General features: G+C 48.7%; 9 protein-coding genes across 9 annotated transcripts; 4 read left to right on the top strand and 5 right to left on the bottom strand.

The window, feature by feature from the left end:
• Positions 1 to 694: 694 nt before the first annotated feature.
• P153DRAFT_82690 (uncharacterized protein) lies at positions 695 to 1,309 on the bottom strand. The gene has a single exon (XM_033673431.1). It carries the CDS (start codon positions 1,148 to 1,150, stop codon positions 830 to 832), a length of 321 nt encoding a protein of 106 aa, XP_033520362.1. The 5' UTR covers positions 1,151 to 1,309; the 3' UTR covers positions 695 to 829.
• Positions 1,310 to 1,561: 252 nt separating this feature from the next.
• P153DRAFT_399448 (uncharacterized protein) lies at positions 1,562 to 2,984 on the bottom strand. The gene is made up of 4 exons (XM_033671728.1): positions 2,712 to 2,984; positions 2,602 to 2,658; positions 2,111 to 2,546; positions 1,562 to 2,062 (listed from the first exon to the last, which is right to left on the bottom strand). Exons 1-4 carry the CDS (start codon positions 2,938 to 2,940, stop codon positions 1,963 to 1,965), a joined length of 822 nt encoding a protein of 273 aa, XP_033520361.1. The 5' UTR covers positions 2,941 to 2,984; the 3' UTR covers positions 1,562 to 1,962.
• Positions 2,985 to 5,282: 2,298 nt separating this feature from the next.
• On the bottom strand, positions 5,283 to 6,436 carry P153DRAFT_425208 (pisatin demethylase; the record flags this gene model as incomplete). Its single annotated transcript, XM_033672529.1, has 3 exons — positions 5,283 to 5,935; positions 5,998 to 6,366; positions 6,424 to 6,436. The coding sequence occupies 3 exons, from the start codon at positions 6,434 to 6,436 to the stop codon at positions 5,301 to 5,303; spliced, it is 1,017 nt and encodes a 338-aa protein (XP_033520360.1). The 3' UTR covers positions 5,283 to 5,300.
• Positions 6,437 to 7,823: 1,387 nt separating this feature from the next.
• Positions 7,824 to 9,568, top strand: P153DRAFT_346717 (cytochrome P450; the record flags this gene model as incomplete). Its single annotated transcript, XM_033666134.1, has 5 exons — positions 7,824 to 7,933; positions 8,009 to 8,068; positions 8,123 to 8,413; positions 8,486 to 8,863; positions 8,922 to 9,568. The coding sequence occupies exons 2-5, from the start codon at positions 8,044 to 8,046 to the stop codon at positions 9,566 to 9,568; spliced, it is 1,341 nt and encodes a 446-aa protein (XP_033520359.1). The 5' UTR covers positions 7,824 to 7,933; positions 8,009 to 8,043.
• Positions 9,569 to 9,921: 353 nt separating this feature from the next.
• P153DRAFT_322853 (fatty acid synthase subunit alpha reductase) lies at positions 9,922 to 14,995 on the bottom strand (the record flags this gene model as incomplete). The annotated part of the gene is made up of 4 exons (XM_033665188.1): positions 9,922 to 14,259; positions 14,310 to 14,755; positions 14,862 to 14,888; positions 14,940 to 14,995. The coding sequence occupies 4 exons, from the start codon at positions 14,993 to 14,995 to the stop codon at positions 9,929 to 9,931; spliced, it is 4,860 nt and encodes a 1,619-aa protein (XP_033520358.1). The 3' UTR covers positions 9,922 to 9,928.
• Positions 14,996 to 15,400: 405 nt separating this feature from the next.
• On the top strand, positions 15,401 to 17,529 carry P153DRAFT_425204 (cytochrome P450 3A31; the record flags this gene model as incomplete). Its single annotated transcript, XM_033672528.1, has 4 exons — positions 15,401 to 15,442; positions 15,541 to 16,185; positions 16,243 to 16,492; positions 16,558 to 17,529. The coding sequence occupies 4 exons, from the start codon at positions 15,401 to 15,403 to the stop codon at positions 17,244 to 17,246; spliced, it is 1,626 nt and encodes a 541-aa protein (XP_033520357.1). The 3' UTR covers positions 17,247 to 17,529.
• Positions 17,530 to 18,661: 1,132 nt separating this feature from the next.
• Positions 18,662 to 20,191, top strand: P153DRAFT_425203 (branched-chain-amino-acid aminotransferase; the record flags this gene model as incomplete). Its single annotated transcript, XM_033672527.1, has 5 exons — positions 18,662 to 18,686; positions 18,788 to 18,898; positions 18,973 to 18,999; positions 19,086 to 19,732; positions 19,796 to 20,191. The coding sequence occupies 5 exons, from the start codon at positions 18,662 to 18,664 to the stop codon at positions 20,030 to 20,032; spliced, it is 1,047 nt and encodes a 348-aa protein (XP_033520356.1). The 3' UTR covers positions 20,033 to 20,191.
• A 279-nt stretch (positions 20,192 to 20,470) lies between these two features.
• On the bottom strand, positions 20,471 to 21,223 carry P153DRAFT_369355 (uncharacterized protein). The gene has a single exon (XM_033668746.1). It carries the CDS (start codon positions 21,180 to 21,182, stop codon positions 20,661 to 20,663), a length of 522 nt encoding a protein of 173 aa, XP_033520355.1. The 5' UTR covers positions 21,183 to 21,223; the 3' UTR covers positions 20,471 to 20,660.
• A 1,818-nt stretch (positions 21,224 to 23,041) lies between these two features.
• Positions 23,042 to 24,927, top strand: P153DRAFT_369353 (ankyrin). The gene is made up of 2 exons (XM_033668745.1): positions 23,042 to 23,274; positions 23,384 to 24,927. The coding sequence occupies exons 1-2, from the start codon at positions 23,217 to 23,219 to the stop codon at positions 24,781 to 24,783; spliced, it is 1,458 nt and encodes a 485-aa protein (XP_033520354.1). The 5' UTR covers positions 23,042 to 23,216; the 3' UTR covers positions 24,784 to 24,927.
• Positions 24,928 to 24,970: the final 43 nt, after the last annotated feature.

The raw sequence follows: 24,970 nt of genomic DNA, 5'->3' as shown, positions 1-24,970 counted from the left end.
TTAATGGAGACCATAGAACTTCCTGAGAATGACACGAAAATATCTGCGAACAATGTCCACTACCAAGCACTTGATAAAGTCGCGTATCAGTACAGACGAAACTAGGGCCAGGAAGTAGATGTGAATCCTTCCATAAGTGTACGACGACTCACAAGGAGAACGTCATGGAAGCAAAAAGCATTGCCGCAGCTTTGAATTACACATCCGTCCAAACAACAGCGACAATAGCGACCTGACGGTCAGTGGATGGTTTAGCCGTACTCAGAAGCAAATACATGCTTCGCTTAGGTGGAAATGATGGACACTGGTGCATCTTTGGTCTTGCTGTCGCTATAACACCAGATCAAATGCACACACCCAATTCAAACACGATCTCCACATGGTGCGAACCGTTTCCTACTCCGACCGATGTGTTCGTACCCAGTTCAAAGCGCTCAGTCGGGGATTTGCCTGTTCTGATGGATCTCAACCGTATGCTACGCCAGCATCTTCCCTGTTCGTACTGAAATGTGGACAGCGGGAAAGGCTTCACAGCTTGTGTTTCCAGGATCGTCACCAAGACACCTGCAGGTAATCTCGTCACATGTCATAGTAACTACTATTTCGCCAAACGTGCGTAGTGTCTTGACTTTCCATTCCCTGTATAGGAACGACAAACTAACTACTTATTAAGGGACAAAAGCTCACCTTACATCCCTTGCTAAGCAATGACTCATGAGGTGGGCCTTTGATTATATTGTGTCTTTGCTCTACCATTTGAATGCCTGCCCACTTCTTGAGCCGGTATGCAACTCGTTCGACGTACAAATCTTAACCCAGTAGTAGAGTTCTAAAGCTGACTGCATAATTTACAATGCTGATTGATTACTACATTATTGTGCCTATTCTTGTAGTATCCTCTTTTCTTGATAGCTATCCTTCTGCTGCTCCATCCCCACTGGTTACAGGCATTATTGAGATAGCTGAAACAAGCCTTAACAGTTATCAGGTAATTGTTGTTGACGTTGTCGTTATCCTCATCTTCTTGTAACCATGCTAACAGTACTTCGTCTGAGATTGCATCTACTACAATCTGGTGTGGCATCGGGTACATAAACGAGATTCTTGTTTCTATATTGCCCTTGGTTTTCTTCTTCTTCTTCTTGGCCATCTTTAGTGGTGGAGCGATGCGTCTCGACTAGGTGCAACGGTTAACTCCGAGCTGAGGACAGGTGGGACGTTTGTAGCACTCTCTAAGCCGCACAACTTGAGTATTAACACTGTATATCATAATATAATTCTTCGTTTATCAAAAGTAGAACTATTCGTGTACTTCAGTAATTGTAAAATGTTGTTCTTATTAGTTCTTGCACGAACCTCAAGGCCTAATGAGGGAATCCCGCAGCCCGCTATCCCAACTTGGACTAAAGTTCTGCCGGCGTTTCTTGAGAGCTAGGGTTGATTAATGCTTGGCTTCGCGACGTGATACGATAAACAATATACACTAATCACAAGCTAAATAAACTTAAAGTTCTATTTCCAGGTCTAGATTCTAACTAGGTACATATTGCTTATTAAACATGCTCGTTGCGCATCTCAAAATGTGTACCCCCTGTTTTTGGCTCACCTAAGTATACAGGCTCTAGAACTCTCAGCTCTGTTCCTTCCTCACGCCCTTCTGTCATCGAATCCGGAACCCCACTGATCCTTGATGAGTCGGCTGAAGTATCTATACACTTCGAATTTATGTGCGATTTCGAATCATTCAATGTCGAATACCCGGGACGATTCTTTCGCGAAATGGTTGGAGACGGTGCAAGACCTGGTTTGCGACTGAGGAACACTCTTTGATACACTGATCCGTGTTGTTTGAAACCAAAGGAAATGGTAGGGACGCAAGCGCAAATAATTCCTATAAGAATTTCACATAGCCTTTAGTCGAGTTTGTCAGCTCTCGAAATGCGGTGTGTGAGAGTCAGCTACTCACGCAAGGAGACTGCCAGGGACGCTGTCCCAAGTGGGATCCGGACTTCTTGACAATTTGACACGATAATACAGGTTTAAAGCCGAGCATATAACTGCGCTGTTTCTTGATCAGCTATGTTTCGAAGGACATCCCAAGTTAACATACCTTCCACCTGTTAGAAATATGACAATTGCGCCTATCTTTTTTGTAATCGACAATTGCAATGGGATGATGACCGCGAATGGAATCACAAATATCATGGCATCTGAAATGATGCCAAAGACGCTGAGTGATATAGCAAGATGAAAGGCGCGAGTCGCCCATGTCTCGCTCTCACGAGGATTCGCAATCACGAGGCCGTAGATTGCAATCCCGGCATGGGTCGACACGGCAAAGACAAGTCCCGCCCAAGAGCAAATTCGGATCCAGCGAATACGCGCAAAGAGGTGGATGTATAGTATGAAGAATGTCGCTTTGATGAATGTCGAGTTCCAAGGAGAGATAACGAAAATGGCGTATGAGGTTTTTGCCGCAGTTGGAGACAGCGCTTGTACGATCGAAACATCCCAGAGGTGGCGACCCAGAGGGCCATCTGCAATACCTTCACGAGATCCAAGTCAGTACAAAAGGCATAGATAAGACGAGATTACTCGTACTTATCACTAAGATGACGTATTGCGCGATGCTCAAGAGTACGGATATGAATAGTGTCACTGTTCCACAGTCAGACTCGAACCAAGCTGGCCAGATTTGGAGTTCAACATACCGTCATCCCATGTCCAGCTCTTCATCAACCGTGCCTTGATGTACACGCGGTTCATGTAGAACACCAGCATCGCTGCCCCAATCACACTGGTGGTCCAATTCTGCAGTGCCGCCCTTGTCGTCGGGTTCACGAAGTTCGAAGTCGTTCCATCTGGTGGTGGTGATACAGGCGTAGTCTCCAGGAGCTTCAGGACCTCCGGTGGTACGTCGTTGAGGGTGAAAACAGCCATAGCGCAGTCAAAAAGTTTGAGAGGTCGACACAGTTGCAGACCCGTTTCTTACATAGCGCCGCTGAACATTAACCATCCATCAGTCTTTGTGCTCACACATGCGCTAGAATCTATTTATCATAGATTTGAAAGTAAGTTTGTCACACTCGTATTCGGCTAAAGCGATATCTGGCCTTCCGTGGTGGGTATTTTCCCCAACACGCTAGGGAATCTCCACTGTTTCATGACGCACCTGTTTAGTGATGTAGTACACAAAACAAAGTTCAGGCTTTCGAAGGCATGTGACCCATGGTTCTGCTGAAGTGATTTGCTCGGCTAAGAAGATCTCGGGTAACTTCCCATTGGCATGTCAGGGATAGTGCATGTATGAAGGCAATGCCGGTCATCGAAGTTACACACACGCTATCCAGCTTCCTCGCCCGTGTGCAATGAGATATAGATGCACATTGAAACTGGATGCGCGACCTGTTCAACAGCTTGATGTTGGAACCTTAAATGTCAGGTTTGTGTAATGTTCTCAGGTTGGTTTTCAACTTAGCAACTGAAGTTGCCCACAACGCTAGACAATTTTTCCTGTCTCCAACCTTTTCGTATCTCTCCAGGCCACCGCAGCTATCACTTCCATACTCTTGCAAGATATAAGAAGCAAGGCTTAAGCAATTGTCAGTGAACATCGAATTTCTCCAAACCTCAAGTACTGTAGTATCTGGAATAAGTACTGAATAAATCTAAAATTTTCGTTGAAGGCTGGGAGGGACTAAGGATTAGGGTCCAGCGGATCTCATTAACGGGCTGTAACAAGGCTTGGCTATAGAATGCAGAAATGCCTCAGTTAACTTATCTAAGTTAGTACTTAAGGGGCAAATCAGGTCCGTCGAACTTATCCAAGCTGGCCTTCGTGCGAGATGTGCGCAGCCCCAGCTAGCTTCTAGCGGAGATGTCGAATTCATACGGTCGTGTATATGACCAAAGAATTGCTAGAGTACCATTGGCATGCTTAGTAATACGCGAAGAAGACGGCGTAAGATACGATTGGCGTAAATGCGTGTCCTGGTTTGTGTTATTAACCTTGTGAACTACTTGCGACACTTTCCCCCTTGTACACTACTTATACCTGATACCACAGTTCGTTAGTCGTGGAGGTCTGAATCCGAAACTTTGAAAAGGCTTGAACCGAAGGACCTTGTGGAATTGGGCCATGAGCCGTAGCCATACTTAGCTTCAATCCAAGCTGTATTAGTAACCAACAATCTAGATGCTAGAATATATGGTATAGCGTCTTACTTGCTGGTGGTCGCCGACTTTTTAAACCTTCCGTCTGCCGGTCTCGCAGGCGGCGTGGTTGTCGTCGCACACAAGAGCATTGTAGATTGCTACCAGCTTAACGATGAGGAGCATTGCCGGATACGACACGTGTTCCATCAGATTCTCAGGTCGTGGAAACAATGGCTCAGATTCCTCCAAGGTACCAGGTGATCGGGAGGCAGCTAATGAAAACTTCAACATGACCCACACACAGCACAAACCCTCGGGTAACACACAAAAACAACCAGAAATCCGAACGTCACGGTCGCATTCATTCTCGCATTCATGGTCCTACCTATTCCAAGCACTAAACATTAATGCATTGTAGAAGAATCTCATTAAAATCTGGCTTGTTCTTCCAGCTATTAGTTAAATCTGCGATAGGTGGGTGCATCTGCGGCTAGCAAGTACAAAACCAACCTTGCGCTTGAAACGGTTCTTGAGTAGCTAACCTTCAAGAATACGAGGGACACACACAGCCGCGACGCGTTTTCGAAGCGACTAGATCTTGTATGGAACTTAGTTTTCCTAACAAAGGTTTGGGATACATGACAAATACAGCTCGGGGCCGTCTGGCATGCGACTAGAGAAGCCACGACAGGCCTTGGGAGCCGATTGGCGGTGAAGATGTTCCAAGGCAATAAGAAGACACTTCAGGTATGTAAAGTAGCGAGCTTAACCTTAATTGTAATTCCTTCGACAGATTGAACAACTCTAAAAAAAAAATCTGTTAATTGCACACAACTTCAACACTTATCTCGTGCAGTAGTGTTTTACACAGGTCGGCTTCCCTTTTAAGTCCATCAACGAGAGTGCCTGTGTTGATGTCGAAAGCACTGCACTATCTAGATTTATAACAGTTGTATAGGAACTACTTTATATATTCAATAATTCATCAGTGCCGTTGAACGTGTTAGGTGTTGGCAAACACTTGTATTATCCGTATATGTTGACATGCAAGCTATGATAACGCCATAACTAACAGAAATGCTTCCGATAGGTTTTAATTCATCAAAATATAGAGGAAATACAACCAAAGAGAAACACGATTTGGCCTATCGTGACCTAAATAGGAGCTCTGGTCCTTCCTTCGCACCTGTGATATGGTCCTTGAGGAGGAACTGGACATGGCCCTGGATCATGGGCTTTTGGCCGGCGCCGCCAGTGGGATGCTCGGCACGAGAAAATTCAAACTGGTAAATTATATGTGATAACGTTAAGGTCATCTCATGATAAGCAAAACCTTTGCCGATGCAGCCTCTTGGACCACTAGAGAATGGGTGGAAGGCACTTCGAGCGAGCTCAACTTGCTCTTTCGTGACCCCATTTTCGCCAGCGAGCCACCTTTCGGGATTGAAACGGAAAGGCTCGTGAAAATAGCTGGCATTGTGGTGCAAACTGTAGATACCGGTGCCAACGTCGACGCCTTCCGGTAGGTGCATGGAACCAATCGTGATACCACCGGGACCGACCTCTCTCCACAATGCACCACCGACCGGTGGTGACATCCGAAGAGCTTCGTCGATGCACGTCCGAAGATAGGTGCAAGAATTCAGCTGAGCACCCAATTTGATTTCGTCGAGTGATGCGAATTTTTGTCGAATTTCTCGACACACCCGCTCGTACGGTTCTGAATTCTCACTCAGATAGAAAAGCGTTGCCGCAAGAGTGGAAGACGATGTATCCGACCCTATCATATGGGTTAACATCCTGAGCCATAATATCGTCTTCAACTGCAATGCAACGACTTACCAGCGACCACGAGGGTAGCGCACTCCGCTCGTATCTCGGACTTTGTCAGCGTCTTGTCATTGTCTGGATCTTTGGCCGTCTCTAAGAACGAGAATACGTCGCCATTGTCTTGGGACAGCGACATCTTGGATCGATCCCGCAGCAAAGACGTAATGAACTTGAGAAAGGCGTTCCTAGCTAGAATTGACGCAGGAAACAGATATCGGTCCAGTCTGCCAGTGGTGAGAGAATATGCCTGTACAAGAGTGCTTACTCGGACATTCGAGTCTTGAATTGCCTTGGTTACATGTCGATATGTTGACTTTGTCAGGGCTTCATATTTCATGCCGAAAATGACTTCCGACATGATGTCAAACGTGAACCAATCACCTATTCAGGGTTCCGTTAATCAGGCGAAATGAACTGTGACTTCGGATGTCAACTCACTTTGAAGAGACATGTCGATCAACGATTCCTTAGGTGAATTATTTTGTGCATGCGCGTTCTGTCTCAAATTGTCGCACAGTGCCTTAATGCAACCTTTGACGGCACTTTCGTAGCTTAGCATTCGGGCGTCTGAGAAAGCGAGACTGAGAATGCGTCGTCTTCGCGCATGAACCTCTTTGTGGCGGATAGTAAGAGTGTTTGGCGCACTGTGGACCAGGGCCTGGTAAGCCTTTGATTTGATTGTGTTCGCCCTGTGCGAGTGTACATCTATCATGATTTTAGTCTGTTTGATAACTATGCATGCCAGTATCCATTGCCACAAACCTTGAGCCGCGGTATGTGTGTCAATCAAGAGACGTGATGGGCCGTATCTCACTATTGGGCCTATGCGCCTTTTTGTAAGTACCACAAAGGGCAGTAAATACGTGGTCAGGATAGTTCTTTACCATATTTCTGGTGACATCTATACATATCAACATGAAGAGTGCCCTTCCACGCATAGTACCCGGCATACAAATCTGTGCATCGCCCGAGAAAGGGTCCTGGATATGAGGCAAGTGGGTGGAAGACAAATATTCTCACAGCAAATGCGATAATCTTGATGCGCGCAGTAGTGTCAGAGGCGAAGAAATTCAAATCAAATAAAACGCATAAGAGACAGGGATAGACATTACCAATATTAAAGGAAATCCTGCCAATAGGCAAAACTTCAGATTGTCCGATAATGTAACTAATACACCCATCGTTGCGGCTGAAAAACGTAGGACAATCCGCCAGGCTTTACTCAGTCAAGTTATAAATATGGTAGGAGAGCACTGAGGCCGACAGTGATTTTCACAAGAGGGAAGCTACTGCACGAAGCATTTCTCACTACCTTACTCTATCGAAGACTATTTACTCAATTTGTGCATGTGCCCTAATGGACGAAGATTTGTGTGCAAATCTTTGTCTGCTAGTTTTCGGTGGTACCTGACGTGAGATTTCGTCAGCAAAGCACACACCCGCTACACCACGTTTATTGTCACGTGCACGAGTTCTTGGTATCCACTGCATGATTTTCCTCGCGTGATAAGCTTGGTGGAGGTGTTGTTGGCCGTTTCGCTGCTTTTATAGATTCTATTGCAGAGGCTCTACCAGGTGTCACCTTGTGATTGATAGCCAAAATCACAACCCAGTACGGCCCTGATAGATCACCCATTGTGATAAAATCGGCCATGTTCGTCACATATGCTCAAGTGCCTGGCATTGAGGCTATTGCCGTCGGCCTGCTTTGTATAGGAATTGGCGCATTGGTATGTTGAACAGCATTCACATTGCGAATCAGGGACACCAGAACACTAATGAATTTTTGGAAATGGATAGCTCATTTTAAGCATCTATCGCTTGTACTTCCACCCTTATGCCAACTATCCTGGACCTTTTCTGGCCAAATTGACGAGCTGGTACTCCATCTATCACGTGTACATCGGAGATCTACACACAGATATCTTCCGATGCCATGAAAAATATGGTAGGTTGAACTGGGTTGCATTCACTACCAGTTAGCGATGAAGCGAGAATATGTAGCTGCTAATCTCAGGGCTAGGTGATCGAGTCCGCTATGGACCAAACAGACTCCTCATGAATACAGAAGAGGGGTTCAAGGGTACGGAGACTACTCGTTTGCCCTCGTGAAGATTGTACTAATCTGCATGGACAGGAATCTATGGGCACGGAAAGAATGTTTGCAAGTCAAAGGGGTATCTGCGTATCTCGCTTGTGCCAGGAGTACACCCTACATTGGGTACGATGGACGATAAGGAGCATGGCAAGCTGAGAAGGCTTCTCAACCAGGGACTCTCGGACTCGCACTTTCGCACGCTTGACTCGGAGATTAGTCGATTGGCATTGCTCTTTGCTTCTAATCTTGGTAAGACCCAAGACACATTTGATCCGAGTCTTGAAGCCGGCGAAGACCAATGGAGTGCTCCTAAGAATCTAGCTGAATGGAGTAAGTGACGAGTCCTGCGCAGGTTTTTGATTTGTGAACATTGGAATCATTGCTTGCTAATCACGCTTTCAGGTGACTTTTTCACTTTCGATGTAATGTCACAACTGGTCTTTGGCACCTCGTACCACCTTCTCACTGATGCTACCAATCATTGGATCATCGACGGTGTGCTCGGGCAAATGCGGCGCATCAGCTTCCTAACGACGCTCCCAGAATTGCAAGACATGCGTTTCCATCACATACTATTCCCGGAAGCTCGTAAAAAAGCTATTCGTTTCTCTGGGAAGAGTCGAGAAATCCTGGAAGCAAGACGTGCACGTGACAAGACCGATACCAATGGCTTCAAAAACGACCTTTTCTCTAAACTCTTGGCTGCTAAGGACCCCGAAACGGGCGAAAGCTTGTCTCAAGCCCAATTATGGGCAGAGAGTAATCTGTTGATCATAGCAGGTAAGCGCTCTAAACGCCTACTTTACCCTATACTACATGACTAAATGTCCGCGTCTAGGATCCGATACCTCATCCACTGGTATTGCGGCGTTGTTCTTCTACCTTTCACGCAATCCTGAAGCCTATTCTAGAGTCACGCGAGAAATTCGTGAAGCATTCGTCTCCAACCAAGACATATCGCAAGGACCGAAGCTCTCATCATGCACCTATCTTCGCGCATGTATTCAAGAAGCACTGCGACTCAATCCAGCTGCTAGTGGCGCCATGTGGAGAGAAGCACTACCTGGCGGCCTGGACATTGCGATCGAGAATGTCCATATCCCAGCAGGGTGCGAAGTCGGCACAGGCATTTTCTCGCTAAATCACAACAGGGCCTACTTCCCAGAGCCGTTCGCATATAGGCCAGAGCGCTGGATTGCAAGCGAGTCTGGCGAAGACTCAGTAGCGAAGGCTAAAGCTGCATTTGCTACGTTCTCAGTCGGCCCACGCAACTGCGTCGGCAAGAACTTGGCGATGATCGAAATTACTCTGGCTGCGGCTGCTGTTATAAGGCAGTACGACTTCCGCCAGGCAGAGTCATCACTGGGCCAAGTGGGTGACGGCACAGGCACACAGAAGGGGGTGTATCAGACACGTTGGGCATTCACGAGTCTAAAACAGGGTCCATATATCCAGTTCAGACCAGTTCCATCGAACGGGGCCTAATAGCGCCGTATCTACAAAGAGTAGCTGTATCGTATATGGACCTTGATATGCAGGTAGTGGATAAATACAGTCAACTAGTTATACAGTTATGAAATGCGATGTTAGCGTAAAGCAAGAGCTAAGAATCAGCCACACTACACAAGGTTAGATTGTAAGTCTCAAATAATAGTTATGAATGTCACAAAAGTGGATTGGCTGCATCGTGCGGAAGTAGACTCTTCAACAAATCAAAATTTTATTAATGTCGCTAATATAATGAAGTGGGAAGGTGACTGGCAACTGCCTACCATGTTTGAGTAGGCCATATTGAGATTCAAAAGGAGATTTATCAAAAGAACTTTTCTCTTTCCAACACCCAATTCACGAGCCGCCGAATCTTATTAATGGATCAAGTAGCGCAGCCATTTCTTCGCTTGACTCATATGGTGCCTGGTCTTTGATGCACCTTGAAACCATGTTTTCATTGACCATCGCGTCTGAGAACGAAGAGCAAGCCAGCTGCCATCTCCTCTGCCTTTTCTTCGCATATTGTTCGAAAGCAGCTTTCGAAATTGTGGAAAGAAGATAGCGAGGATGGACCATGAGCGCCTGACAACCTTTTTGACCGAAGCCGAACGAGGTGATCGAGCATGCCTTAATGCCATCCACCTTGTCGAGCTCTAAAGTGACATTGGGGAAGTATAAATAGCCCCGTTCACGTAACTTGATGTCTATGTTGTCGGCGTTCCTGTTTCCCGTGACCAGGCCAGAGTCCATCATCTGCAGGCAACCATTCAACATCCACGCGCCTGCGGCACCCTTGGAATGGCCTGTCAGCCATTTTTGGCTGACACAAGGTAAGAGGTTTCCTTCTTTTCGGCCCAGATGTCTCATCTGTTGTTCAATGACGAGCGTCTCGTTCAAATCATTGAGAACTGTAGAGGTTCCGTGAAGCGACGCAACGGAAATATCATCGATACCAAGGCCCCATGTTGCCAAGGAGCCTCGGATAGGGGATATGCGCTGCGCTTCATCTTTTTGCCAGAATTGGTGATTGATGTTGAATGTAGCATCTGCTTGCTGTTTTAGTGCTTCTTTTTCTATGTCAATGGTATTTTGCCGACGGTATTGGAGTCGCTCCTCTTCAGTGAGATGAGAAAACATGTTGATATCTGCTTCCATGAATGCAATGCTTTCTTTGCGCCATGAAGCTATCTGGTTTCGTCGTTGATCCAGCTGCTTTCGCCGATACTTGGGATCTAGCTTGAGGTCTAGTAGTGGTCGGGGAAGCTCCTTTGCTGTGCTGTGTCGCTCGCGTGCGTTGGTCAACACGCCCTTGCCTGGCGCTGGCACAGAACGGCTTGCCTTGTCGGCCGACATACTTGTATGAGCTACGACACCGTATATCGGCAGGCCCATCTTGAGAGCCAGCTCCGCCGAGGTGACAATTTGCACGCCACATCCTTGAGACTCAACGAATCCGCTTCTGCTAGACGCCATCGGTCTTGACATCTCTGGTGCGCTACGCCCAGCGGCGAACTCGGCATCGGTATCGCAGGTGGCTTTCATGCTACCAAACTCATATGACACATCTTCTACAAAATCCTCCACACCACCAACTATGCACACTTTAGCTTTCTGTGCCACGATTAAATCATATGCCGTATCGAGGGACTCAAGTGAGGTTGCACAGGCCCCAACAGGTGTCCTAATTGGGCCCGATGATGAAGTCAAAAGCATATTGACCCAAGCACCCGTTGTGTTGATGAAGGTTTCTTGAAGTACATCACTCTTGACCTGCTTGTCGATGAATCTGTCTCGATGCATGCTTCTGAGTGAGGAAAGCCCACCCATGCTAGAGCCAATGCAGATTCCGACCTCCGAGACATGAATATGCTGGTAGAGCTCGTAAGGATCCAAGATACCAGATGACAAGAATGCCTCGACGGTGCAAACAAGAGAGAACAGCGTTACCGGGTCTACTTGGTGGATAATATCATCAGAGATGCCATATCTCTTGGGCGACCAGCCAGTGGGGATTTGACCAGCAACCGTCCGATTAAAACGCGATGTCCGTGGAACCATAAGGGTAGCGCCAGCCTTCAGTTGCACGTGGCACGTCCCAGTGTTGTCGGTGGATACCATTGCCTTGTCGCCATGTTTGCGTCGTAGATCTTTTGCTGACTCGGCCGATGTTTCAAAAGGTGGCAAATCACGCTTGAGGACCAACTCTTGCAAGGATTCCTTGAACTCAGGATCGTATCCGTTGTCGCAGATTTCAGGCTCGATTGTGCGAACACCGCTATGCTCCAGTATCCTGGACAGATATCGGGTAGGGATCTCGCTGTCCTTGACGGGTCTTTGTGTAGCAGCGTCGACCCAGCCAGCCACACTGTCATCATCCGTCGGGGTAGCTACTTGATGTCTTATCAGACCCATCATCCAAGCCATCTCAATGCAGCCCTCGAGTGACAATGAACCATCAGCCTCCATTTCCCATCTAGTCCGACTGCTGCCGTGAGGGCCGAGTTCAGCGAAGCCAGTGACCACGACGGTACGACTCAGATCAATCATATCCTTCAAGGCCGATGATAAAGGAGCGAGCTCGTCTTCGTAATCAGGTAGAGTCGGGAAAGGAATCCGCAAGTTGCTTTTGATGTCTATAGTCCGTTCCAATTTAGCAGCCTTGCTCCCAACGTCAGGACCAGCACTAAGAGAAGCCTCGATTGCCATCTCGTCGTGAATGGCTTTCCTTGTATGAGCATATGCAAGCAAGTCTCTGCGTATGGCTGCAAGTCGATTTTTGAAGTCCTTGACCAAATTAAGACCTCCGCCTAGATCGACAAATAATGGAATGGACTGGCATTCGGCGTTGAGACGACCACCCATAAGACACACGATGTTGCTTGCCATTTCGTCGGTAGCAAATGTCCGAACACCCAACGCTTCGACCGCCTGGGCGACCACGTCGTTGTCATCCATGAGCCCGGTACCTCTTGTCCAGCCAATGACGACGCCAAAAAGGGAGAGATACTCCGCCCATGCTTCGGAAGACCACTTAGCCATGAGGGTTTCAAGTGATCTCTTTGACTCTGAATAAAGCCCGTCTCCTCCCATCAAGCCGTGATTGGGAGATAGTGGAAGAATGACAGTGGCGGGGCGCGTTCTGATATTCCTGTTCTTCTTGCTCATAGCAATGGCTCCTAGGAGTCGAACGAGGTTGGTGAGCATGAGACGGTGCGCGAGCTCCGACTTTGAGTCAATATCCTCAACGCTACGGCCATTCTCAGAGATGGCCGCGAATGGTACAACGTAATCGAGATCCCAAGCTGGATCGGACTCCAGATACTGGACCAGATTCTTGACGTCACGCTGACTTCCTTGGTTGAAGGGGAGCACTCGAAGGACTGAATGCCGTGATCCGTATCTTCTATACAAATCTTGGTACATCTGGGTAGTTTTGGGAGAATAGCTGCTTGTCGTCAATGTTACCCTGGCCCCACCTTCAAGTAAGGAGCGGAGTATGTGGAACCCTATCGACCTCCTTCCGGCTCCATTGAGTAGAACGTTTTTTCCCTGGAAAGAAAAGCCTGTTCGCTTGACGGACTGAAGGTCGGAAGCGAAGGCAGAGCTGAGTTCCTCTGAGAAAGTGGCAACGCCATTGCTGAACTGGCTCACGGCGTAAGGTATAGAAAGCGCTTGCATCCCTTTCGAGTTGATGGAGATTCGTGGTATCTCCCGGAATTGAATCTCTCCAAGGTCGTCAACCATGGTCAGAGGTGCCATGCTCACAGATCTGTCGATGAAGACGGAATTACGGTTTTTTGAGATGAGACAAGCTTCATGGAGAAAGTGTAGTGACTTGTATAATGTTGCTCCTTCTTTTACCCCTTTGTTGGCTGTTGACATCAGATATTTGATCTGCGAGATGGAACGGTTGCAAGCTCTGTTGATGACGTGGAATGACAGATCCTCGATTAGGGTCGACTGGCTTTCTGAATGTTGAATGCCCAACAGTTGCGCCAGACGCACAATATCTTGGGTGTTCCAGTTCCAGAAAGAGTCATACGTGCGCTCCTTGTTGACATCAAACTTTGGCAAGATGCCTTCGCCATACACTTCACCATGCTCAGATACCCAAACGTCCAACTTTTCAATGGCTTCGTTGGCTGCTTTACTCCGGCTATCTGACTCACGGCTTGCAAGAGACGTGTCTTGAACATGAGATTCTAGTACGTCTCGAATATCTTTGACAAGCGCTGATGACTTTTCCGTCACCATTTGCATTGCTTTCGAATCAATCATGACCGCTTGATCGTTTGCTGGCTCGGCTCTTGACATTGAGATTCCTTGCTCTTGGAAATAGCTGGTCACCCAGTTTATGAGACGTTGGTGGGCCTTCTCAATTGAAAGGCGTGCATCTGGCGGATCAGACACCATTGAAAGCAATACAGCATCCTGCCTCATAGGACCAAGGCCCCACTGGTTTTCCAGAGTCTGGCGTATAGTGGATTGGGCGAATTCAGGCGGAAACTTGGCGGAGATAAGTCTGCTTACCATCGACTCCGTCTGTTTACCGAGTCTGCCGGTGTGATTGACGCTCAGCAAACGGCAGAGTTCCTCCAAAGGTAAGTCTTCCGATCGCTCAGGTAGCTTGCCCTTGAACTCGGCAAGCAAATCTCCTATGATTTCGTTCGTAAGAGTTGAGCGGCCTGTATTGAGCATGAGTTGAAAGCTTATTTGCTAGAAAATTCTAACTCACCTGCCGCAAGACTACTTACCGAAGCGTTCAACGGAACGTCTTGACGATCCCTCTTTAACTTTCCTGCGACAATGGCAAGTACAATGGCTGATGTCGGCGTTTCAACATCTTCCACAGATTCTAGTGGCTGTTTGGCACTTGATGTACTCGTTGGTATCGGTACTGGCTGCGCGTCTGGCTTTACTGGTTCTGTTGGTGGCCTGGCCTGGGTATCGACCGGCGATGGTTGTTCATGTACACTTTCCTCTGGCAGCTCACGGTAATAGATCTCGTCTTGATCACTTTGTGGTCCAAGAATACGCCGTTGAACGCCCTGTGATTCGTCCTGCTCTTTGAAACCTGCGCTCCACGTTCTCTTCATCATATTAGTGAGGACATTGGATGGCCCCACCTCCACGATGCGCTCGGTGCCGAATTGGCCCAAGATGACATCTTGCGTATCAATCCTTTGCACGTAGACCAATTAGCAAAGGTACAAGATGTAGTGTCAATGTTTGTCTATGCATTCTGATATCTCGCCTTTGCACCCAGTGTTGCAGTGGAAGAACTTACCATTTCACGGGGAATGTGAATTGATGCCTATTACAAATTAGTACCAATCATGCCCAAAACGCCCAAATGAATACAAACGCTAACAATTCGATCAGAAGCGTGTGTGTGAGTTCACGCTCTACGTCGGGATGCATGATTCGTTGGTCGAAAAAGGTGCTGGGCACCTAGAACCGATGATGTCTTGGATGCGACCCGATAACTCGAGCCAGAGCCCAGTGACTTTGTTTGGCCTGTCGCACGCTCTGTTGGCGTCAGAAAAGCTTGTGAACCAAGCATAATTCCTTTGACCAGACATTTGCTGATTTGGATGCGGCGGTTGCGCAGGGCTGTCAGACTGCATGACATCAGCATGGTTTTGGGACTACTGTGTATCATCGTTACGTGACCCACAATTACGCTGCTGAACACATGGCGGTCCAGGGTCCGAGAACACCGAAATTGAAGCAGCTTCTGGGGTGATACGCTGTTAATATGGATGCTGGCGGTAACTCAATAATTGCCTGGACGTTCAAACACCTGCTTGCCAGCATCAGACGACAATGGATGGACTCAGATTTCCCAGCCCTTTGAGTGCAGCAAGCGTATCTGCATGCTTGACTGTGTTGTTATTAGGGATAGCGGTATTTGCGGCAAGATAGTCCTTGTTGACTTGTTGTGGCCTGTACTGACACTGATCAAGGTCTTGAACATTGCCTTGACCATACATCGCCTGTACTTCCACCCTCTGAAGTCGCATCCAGGGCCTTTTTTTGCACGCATCAGTGACTTTTACAACACATTCCACATCTTTGTCAAGGATGAAGCACAGAATTTCCACAAGCTGCATGAGCGCTATGGACCCGTTGTTCGCTACGGGCCTAACAGACTCAGCATCGCCACACCCGGCGCCGTGAGGATGCTTTACACCAACAGTCGCTACACACGCAAAGCAGACAGCTATCTTGCTTTTCCACGAGATCCAACAAATGCTAGTCTCTTCTCGAGCATCAACAAAGAAGTGCATGCTCGCAAGCGTCGTGTTTTGCGCTACGGCTTTTCGGACAGTGCCTTGAAAGAGGCGGAAGTGACTATCAAAAAATATGTTGCCATTCTCTTGAGCTGTCTGGAACACCTTCCGGACGACCATCAACATGGCTGGACCGTCGACGAGAAGAAGTCGACCGGGCAGTGGAGCACTCCAAAGAACTGGGCGGAATGGATCAACAGGTATTCGTTTGATCTATCGACCGATCTTTCCTTGAGCGAGTCTTTCGATATGATGCGGCTTGGCGAAAGAAGACATTTTGCGGATCTGATCCACGAGAACATGTGGGCCGAGAATGTGGTAAGGATGTCCAACACAGCCTGCAGCCGTTGCTTCAGAAAAGCTCACTCCGTACAGACTGGCTCCGCACTTACGCTTCTGCACCGCTTAGGACTGCGTAATGTGTTACTGTCACGATGGGTGCGAACCAGCAAGCCGTTCGACGACTTTGTCGAACGTGCAGCTGCCGCACGCATCGAACAGGCGACTACAGGAGTCGAACTGGGCAAGAAGGATTTCATGTCCTGGCTCACGAACAACTCTAATCTAGACGAGGACGTTTCAATGGACGAGATCAAAGAAGAAGCCATATTGCTAATCACTGCCGGTAAGCGATGGCTCCTCTTTACGCGCGCGCAGGACCAACCAGAACTGACTTGAATCTCTTTGCAGGCGGCGACACTACCTCCACGACCATCTCAGCCGCCATGTACTACCTTCTCCACGAGCCCGAGAAGCTGCAAAGACTGCAAGCCGAGATCCGCCGGACCTTCTCCCGCGTAGAGGACATAGGCCTGGGCAGTGCGCTGAATTCGTGCTCGTACTTGAGGGCGTGCATCGAAGAGGCTCTACGCATAGCCCCGCCTGCTGGCTCGGTACTCCGGCGCGAGGTCGAGCTGGGCGGTGTGCGCGTCGACGACCTGTACATTCCAGAAGGCACAAATGTCGGAGTCCCCGTATCGGCCATGCATCACGACGCGATCTACTTCCCGTCGCCATCAAAGTTCCAACCCGAGCGGTGGATCCCCGGCTCTGTGCTCGCAGACGGCACAGAGGTCACGCCTGAGTTCGTCAAGCGTGCCTATGGCGCGTTCCTGCCCTTCAGCGCGGGGACGAGAGGCTGCATCGGTAAGCCGCTGGCCTACCATGGCATCTCGGTTCTCTACGCGACCATGTTGTTTCAGTACGACATGCGTCTGTGCCGTGAGAGGTGGGTGAATGGGCACCGCAGCGGTGTTGGGCCAGATCCTACCATCGAGTATGAGCTCGAGGACATCTTCACTTCATGGAAGAACGGTCCATTGGTTGAGTTCAAGGCCCGACAAGTGGAGGAAGCAACGCTTGTGTCCGAAAAGGCTTGAAGAGTGACTTGACCGTTCCCATGCCAGGTCTGCCGCTGAGCTTATCTTGCTTCTATTTGGATATTGGTCTATTAGGGAAGGCAATGATTGGTTTCATCTTGACTAGTGGGCGCAGCAGCCACCGGCTTTGCAAGCGTCTGCAAATGTTTGACAAGTAGCACAAGAATTATGGGAAACATCTAGACTAGACATAAAATGTATACAAGTGCATAAACTGCGTTGCTCGGGACCGAGCTACCAGCGAATGGCTTTTGCCTTAGTAGGGAAGCGTAATAGATTCAAGATGCATCACTTGCATTACCAGGAAATACATGCTCCCATCGTAAGAGCAGTGCAGGGCTCTTGAGGCACACCTCAAAACGCGAGATGAGTCCCCTCTACAACAGTCCGCCACAGGCCGCCCAGAGAGACATACAGCAGCCAACAAAAGCTTACAGAAGAAAAGAAGTGCTTACCACCACCTCTTGCGTAATCAACTCACGTGGCGCTACTGCACATAATCCGTGCGCCATGCTGACGTGACTTGACATAAGCAGACCACATGCATGCACACAATCCTGTACCTGTGAGACATGGGACCGTCACGTAATCGGCCCTTCAGGCTGATGACGGAAGCAGGATTTCCAGGTACTAAGACTGATGATAAGAGATGATGATAACTGTGGAGATGGTACTCACAGAACTGCCGATACATACAACTAGATACATAGACGGTGTGATTATCGCCCGCTGGAAGCATGGGTGCAATCTCCCCACATCATGCTGGAGCATAGCAGTTGATTAGAGATCACATTGGTAGATTGGATTGGTGTGGAAGTGAGCATGAGATGGAGAGCGCTCATTGGCGAGATGCTTGCGTGGCTACCTTGATTAAGCTAGTCTGGCTCCGTATGCGGCTACTGTCCGTACAGCCTCCATCCAGGTACATTCTCCTCAGCCTGCGAGAGCTTGGCCGTCTTACGGGAACCGAACTATTTGCTGGATCTATTTTGGAGAAATCACTGACCTCGAAGTGTGGTTTGGGGGAAACTGTGTCGGCTTTTGTATTCAAGTGTCGTTATCATGGAATTTAGTCAGCGGTTGATAGTCAACAGTAGAAAATGAAAATTGATACCGTGTCTACTTGCTTATAAATGGCACTTAGGTTTAACAAATGACGTTATAGGGGTTTGTCTGCCTCACCGTATCATTATATAGTCAACGGTTTCCGCTCGTTCGCAGTTCAAATACCCGACTCTATACTTCCACGACCTCTGCTCGTCATTAAGCGCTCACGAATGCTAGCAACGTAAACATGGGTTTAAAGTCAAGCAACACAAGGATTCCGCCACCAAACCCCAATTATCGTAGGTAGTGTGTTGCCCCAGCAAGCAGCGAGAGGCCAAGCTGATTTTTTCATCTACATAGAATGGGGCATGTATAGCAGCAAGAAGAACAATGGTAAGCCAAATTGACACATTGCCTTCCTCCTGGTCACTTTTAATCGCCAAAATCGACGGAGAAACAAGGGCTGATTGGGACATTCTTGAGCTACAAAACAGTCAACGGGCATTGTGCATGCAAATGGACAGTAGAGACAGGCTGGTCCGAGCCCGAGTTCGTCCAAAGTCCCTACCTGCAGGTGCACGGTCTGGCACCGGGGCTGCACTATGGTGAGCACAGCGTTTCCCGATCCAAGGGGAACCCCAAATCTTCATCTCCCGAGAGATACCAACCGCGTCCGCAGGTCAGCAAGTCTACGAGGGGCTACAAGGTGAGTTTGTGGTGGAAACTCGGCCCCGGAAGGCGTGAGGGGGGTTTTCCATGTCGACGCTGACGGTGATTGCTGTGTGAAAACAGCCCGTCGAACGCAGGACAACAACATACTCATTTTCCGTGCCGAGGCGAACGCGAAGCGCATGCAGCGGTCGGCGGAAGCCGTCTCCATGCCCGGCGTGCCAGAAGAGCTTTTCCTCAAGGCCGTCCACCTGGCCGTAGCACGGAACGCCGAGTTCGTCCCACCGGCCGATTTCGCAGGAAGCCTGTACATTCGGCCCTTTCAGTTCGGGTCAGGGTGCCAGATTGGGCTGGAGCCGCCGGACGAGTTCATCTTCTGTGTCTTCGTGCAGCCGCACATTGCCTTCCACGGTCACGGGACGCTGCGGGCGCTGGTATCCGAAGACTTTGACCGGGCGGCCACGCGCGGCACAGGAGCCGTCAAGGTCGGCGGCAACTACGCGCCTGTCATGAGGTGGTCGAGGGAAGCGCGGAAGGCGGAGAACGGCGGCTGGGGCGTGCTGCTGCATGTCGACAGCAAGACGCAGACGTTTATTGATGAGTTTAGCACCTCGGGCTTCATTGCCATCTCGCGCGCGGTAGATGAGAGCACCCAGCGCGAACGCACGACGGTGGTGGTGGCGGATAGCCCGGCTGCCATTGAGAGCATCACGGCCGTGACGGTTTCGGAACTGGCATTGTCATTTGGGTGGGAAGTTGTCAAGCGGCAGGTGAGCATACGGCCTTGAATAGCCAACACAGATTCTGTCTTGGAGACTGATACGGCAGTACAGGTGAGACTGGACGAGCTCGCGAGCTTCAGCGAGGTATTTGCGGTGGGTACGGCTGCCGGACTGGTGTCGGTTTCAATGATCCGGCACCAGTCCACAGATCGCGACTTTAGCTTCGTTGAAAATGGGTCCTGCTACCAGAAGCTATCGAGCACGCTAAAAGACATTCAGCATGGCAGGGTGGCGGATACCTTTGGGTGGTGCGCGCCTCTTCGGTTTGAGGAATTTGTATCTACATAGGACGGTTGAGGCTGAGCAGTAGAGCGTGCCATAGTAGAGATGCAGGCTGTGCAGCTACTTCGATCTTTTTATTATGGCCAGTGCTTACGTATGTGTTGATTTTGTTGTTCTCACAGTTGTGGGCCAAAGCAAGAAAGCATGTAGTCCATTCCATTTCATGACCATAGTCCATTCCATTTCATGACCAGTCACAGTCACAATGGGAAATTAATTTTCAATAAAAGAAATGTCATATCAAATACTAGGTCCCTCGCACAATGTCTCGCAGCCGGAGTATCCCTTACCATCGATACTACATCAATTATTTACCGCATAAACTGATAAAATTTTACCAACTTTGCTGTCAAGGCCAACAACGTCACTAAAACTGCAGCTAAACATGCGAGAGCTTACAAACACGATGGCATGATTAAGTAGCATTTAAACAGTACTAAATTTGGTCTACATACATGTGTAGCTGTGTAACAATAGATTGACGTTGCTCGGCAGTTCAGATTCTGCCACCAGATTGGCGTAAAGTACCTGCCCGATCGGGCCTAGCTTGGCAAAATTTCATCAGCCTAGCGGAAGGTGTCAACGGGGTGGGGCACAGCGGCATTGCATGCCACGTAATCCCCGCATGCAGCGCCTACTCCATACACTGTGAAATATATCTCAAACCGGCCTGCACGCTCGCAGCGACGGCTTCGCTGCCAATCAATCCATCAACTCCTGAAACGCCGTCTTTACTGTCAGCCTCGATAAGGAGACCTGCTTCTTGGAAGACGTGCTCGGGCGCCACGGTAGCCCTTCCCGCCTTGAAGACATACTTTGACACCAACGTCGCAAAAAGGATCTTGCGCGCCTGGCCGTCCTTGACCAGGGCCTCAGGTCCACCCAGCAGGTCTAACTCCCTGTCAAACTTCGTGCCGGGCTTGGTGAAGTAGGTGACTACGTACATGGCCTTGTCGCTCCAAGCCAGGATGCGAGACGACACGGCATAACTTTGGTAGGGGCGGATCTCCCTTTGAAACTTGCATTGCACCCCGGCCAAAATGAAGGCAGGCGATCCGAGATTCGCCAACGCTTGACTCAAAAGACTTGTTATGAGCTCAGCGCGATTGACGTCGGCGTCTGTGAAAAACGTGCTGTTCGACTTGTGAATGTTCATGTCCAGATCGAGCGCGATGGCCCGAGATTGTAAGGTGTAATGCTTGAACAGAGCGGGCCGTGCGGCACGGGAGGTTGCCGTTGTCGGAATTGGCGGACGCGCCGATGCGCGTTTACTGCGTTTCGACCCAAACTTTGCCCTCAACAATCTATATAGCGAAGGGGCCAGTCGCACCGTGTGGGCTAGCGGCAAGGATTTGGCATTGGCTGCTAAGAAACAGACGAGCAGAGTTCCAGTGAACAGATAGTGAGGTGGCATCTGTCGGATGGTGTCGAAGACTTGGTCAGCCATTATTCAGGTGGGTATTTGAAGTTATGTTCATCTAGGCAGTGCTCCGGTGGTGGTCTAATCTCGGTGAGAAAGGGTCGTTGAGTAGATCGTTCAAGGGACGTTGCTGTAAGTTATGAACGCAAGCAAAGAATCGCCTCGTTCTTCAACAAGTAGTCCTGAGAGGCAAGTGTTATTTAGGCATTTTTGAACTCTACCAACTCCTTCTCCATCGGACTTGACACTTGTTCAAGCGGTGGTTGGCCGAGTGAAGTCATCGTCAGCATGTTTACGTAAGCATACATGTGGCGTCTGCTCGATGCCAGTGTCGTTAAGGCGAAAGTAAGTATCGACGCATGCCATTTGATGGCAACGAGCAACAAGTTGCACAAACATCGTTATCTGTGTCTTCTTTCAGGGGCTAGTCCGGAGCTAGTCCGCCTTGGCTAGTGCTGAGACCACGCGTTCCAGCTTAGATATTACGGATACTTGGAGTAATATTTCCTGCATACCTCGTACTTCGCTCTTCGTCCTTTGTGCTTGGTAATTCGCATTCCAGTACCTAGTCAGAGTCTAGATAGGCTATCCCTATCCCCATCGTCTAGTAGACTGGGAAGTATACGCAACAGACTCGAATCTACTATAAAATGCTAATAATGTTGTGTTCAAGTAGGATCTACAATACGAATTAGAGATTGCTAGATCGCGTTGTACACATGCCTGGCTAGTGCTGACAGACAGGTAGAGCTTACGACGCTCAAATTAATAGGATCGCCGCTCTTAAACACTGCAGCTTAAATAATTTATCCGTTACTCTTCTTACTAATTAGCTCTTCTACTTACCTAAGCTACGCTTATATTTATATATACACTTATACTCAACCTTCCTTTCTAGAGTATAATATATGATTTATTAAAATAGTTAAAGTACCTTAACTTTAGGTAGTAATATTTTTAACTATATATAAAATTAAATCTTGTATTATATCTTCTAAATATAATAGAGTTATATATAGTTAGAAGTTATTTCTACTCTATAAGATCTCTAGTTTCTAAGACTTAATAATAGTCTTTATAAAATAATACTAAAATAATAATTTACTTCTCTTTAGATAGTTAGTAAAGCCTATATATAAGGTTTTATAATTTAACTAACTTTACTATAACTTTGTAGATCTTTATACCTTCTTTAAAGCTACGTAATCTATATTTTAAATTTCTACTTTAGTAGAGAGTTTTAATAACCTAGCTATAGTTTATAATAGAAACTAGAGTATACAACTAGGATAAACTTTAAGTAATAGCTTTTTAGGTACTTTAATATATACCTATACTAATCACTTAACTAGCGTCTAACTATATTTTATTTATTAAAATTTAAAATATACAAAAACTATAATTATTAAAGAATAACTATTATCTAGTTAAATTAGCCTTTTTCTGCTTTTCTAGTATAAGGCTAATTCTTAAAGGAGCTAAACATGGTCTGTGTTTTAACTAAACACCTGAGATGGATAAACTCTTGTCCTTCAGGCGCCCTATAGTGGACTATGAGGCTCCTAAGGTGTTATGCTCCTAGACCAGATCCTGGCTTAATGGTAGGGTAATTTTGCGGCGTAATGTTCTCTTTATCTGGTGCGGCACTTTTCTGCTTTATATACTAAGTACAGTCGTGCCCTCTTCGCATCCAGGCTCAGCCACCAAATTCGCCCACTTCTGGTCCTGCCGCCCGGCAATACGGCTTCTTCCTGCCACACCTCGCCTACCATGGCCGATGTTGACGAGCGCCGCAAGGCCCAGAATAGGGCCGCCCAGAAGAAATACCGTGAGTTGGTCGACGCCTGCCTGGAGACTGAGCCCTTGGCGCCGCAGCTCAAGCCAGGTCCCAAGAAGTAGCGGATCACGTGCCCATGCTGCTAACTGTCCTGCCCCAGGAACACGACAGAAACTGCGTATCGAACTCGCCAGAGCTATCCTGTGCGATAAACCGCCCCAGCAGACCGGCACGGCGACGGAAAGGCGCGATTGGATCCCCTCAGTTGGCGATTTCGACGACGGCTATCAGGCTGTCGTTAGCCGGCACAACAACACCTCCACCACTTCTCCCAACACACCAAGATCCTCGTCCCCCGTTGATACGCTTCAGTCCCTAGGCGTCAGGCATCTGCTACACACCGATAATAGTCGATCCACGAGGCTGCTGCGCGACGGCGACGCCCTGGCCGCCGCCCTCGAGCAGTACGGCATACCCTTTGATCTCGATGGCGGCAGCACCCACAACATGGGCTCCGCCGACTCGGCAACCACAATGGGCGACGTCCACTGCCTAGACCAGTCGCTCGCCCGCCTCGACTGGATGCACAGCAACGGCGAAACACCTTCCAACGGAGCGCTGCCATCATCCGGCACCTCCCCGCTCTCGTCCAGTGATATCGACAAGTATATGATGAGCCCTCCATCGCATCATCTGTCATCCTTGTCATCCTCGTCTTCTTCGTCTTCTTCGTCTTCTTTGTCAGCTTCTTCGTCGTCGTCATCATCATCATCATCAACAGCACTTACGCTCGGCAGCCTGCCCACGCCCGTCTCAGACTGGCCGACGTCGGTAGTCGCCGACACCCCCTTCAGCAACTCTTCAACCCTCTCGCTACTCAAGAGCTGCTGCCACCGCCCTCACCCGGAAGGCACAGACGACAACGCTAGCTGCCCCAACAACAGCAGCAGCAGCTCCACAGCACTCCTCGACGAAACCTCGAGCCCGCTCTACACGGCTATCTCACTCGGCAACATGGACATGGCCCGTCTCCTCGTCCGCTCCGGCGCAAAGCTCGACCTGCCCGACCGCAATGGCGACACCTTATTGCACCACTGCGTCCGGCGCGGTGACATCGCGACCAGCAGTGCACTGCTTGACCTCGGCGCAAATGTCATGCACACTACTGCCGGTGGCAGGACGCCACTGCATCTGGCCGTCAGCACGGGCAACGAGGCCATGGCTGCCATGCTGCTTGATTGGTGCGCGAATGAAAAAGACCCGCCTTTGGAGGCGGTCGCTGCTGCTATTATTCCTACCCCTCTCAGTTCTGCCGCTATTACCATTCCTATCACCGCCGCCACAACAACAACAACAACAACAACAACAACAACAACAACCAGGCAGAATACTGACGTTTCGACGTCGTCAGGTCGAAAAATCAGTCTGCTAGGTCAATTCATAGACGCCTGCGACGCCCACAACATGACGGCCCTCCATCTCTCCGTCAAGCTGCAGCGCATCAACGTCCTCAAGGTCTTACTCGAGTACGGCGCTAATGTCAATCTGGGTTGCCATTAGCAAGTCGGGTCTCGTCCTTTGCATTGATGTTTTTTTCCTCCATTTTCTCTGGCTACTTCACCGCCACATTCATGGCAAGGTACATAAGTGTGTTGAAAATGGTGAAAGGTTTTTTGTTTTATATATATACATATAGAATGCGAGGAGTTTGCTTGCTATGAAACGCAACATACGAATTGCTAGATAA

The sequence above is a fragment of the Dothidotthia symphoricarpi genome (assembly GCF_010015815.1).
Source record: "Dothidotthia symphoricarpi CBS 119687 unplaced genomic scaffold P153scaffold_18, whole genome shotgun sequence".
NCBI classification, from domain to species: domain Eukaryota; kingdom Fungi; phylum Ascomycota; class Dothideomycetes; order Pleosporales; family Dothidotthiaceae; genus Dothidotthia; species Dothidotthia symphoricarpi.
Note: the sequence above shows the minus strand (reverse complement) of the source record. Positions and strands in the feature narration are given on the sequence as shown.

Coding starts and splice junctions, on each gene's coding strand:
- P153DRAFT_82690 (XM_033673431.1), bottom strand. CDS start 1,150: ATGGCCAAGAAGAAGAAGAAGAAAACCAAGGGCAATATAGAAACAAGA.
- P153DRAFT_399448 (XM_033671728.1), bottom strand. CDS start 2,940: ATGGCTGTTTTCACCCTCAACGACGTACCACCGGAGGTCCTGAAGCTC. Junction 2,659..2,711: donor GAGCTGGACATGGGATGACG/GTATGTTGAACT, acceptor ACTGTGGAACAG/TGACACTATTCATATCCGTA. Junction 2,063..2,110: donor ATATTTCTAACAGGTGGAAG/GTATGTTAACTT, acceptor ATCAAGAAACAG/CGCAGTTATATGCTCGGCTT.
- P153DRAFT_369355 (XM_033668746.1), bottom strand. CDS start 21,182: ATGAACATTCACAAGTCGAACAGCACGTTTTTCACAGACGCCGACGTC.
- P153DRAFT_369353 (XM_033668745.1), top strand. CDS start 23,217: ATGGCCGATGTTGACGAGCGCCGCAAGGCCCAGAATAGGGCCGCCCAG. Junction 23,275..23,383: donor GGCCGCCCAGAAGAAATACC/GTGAGTTGGTCG, acceptor GTCCTGCCCCAG/GAACACGACAGAAACTGCGT.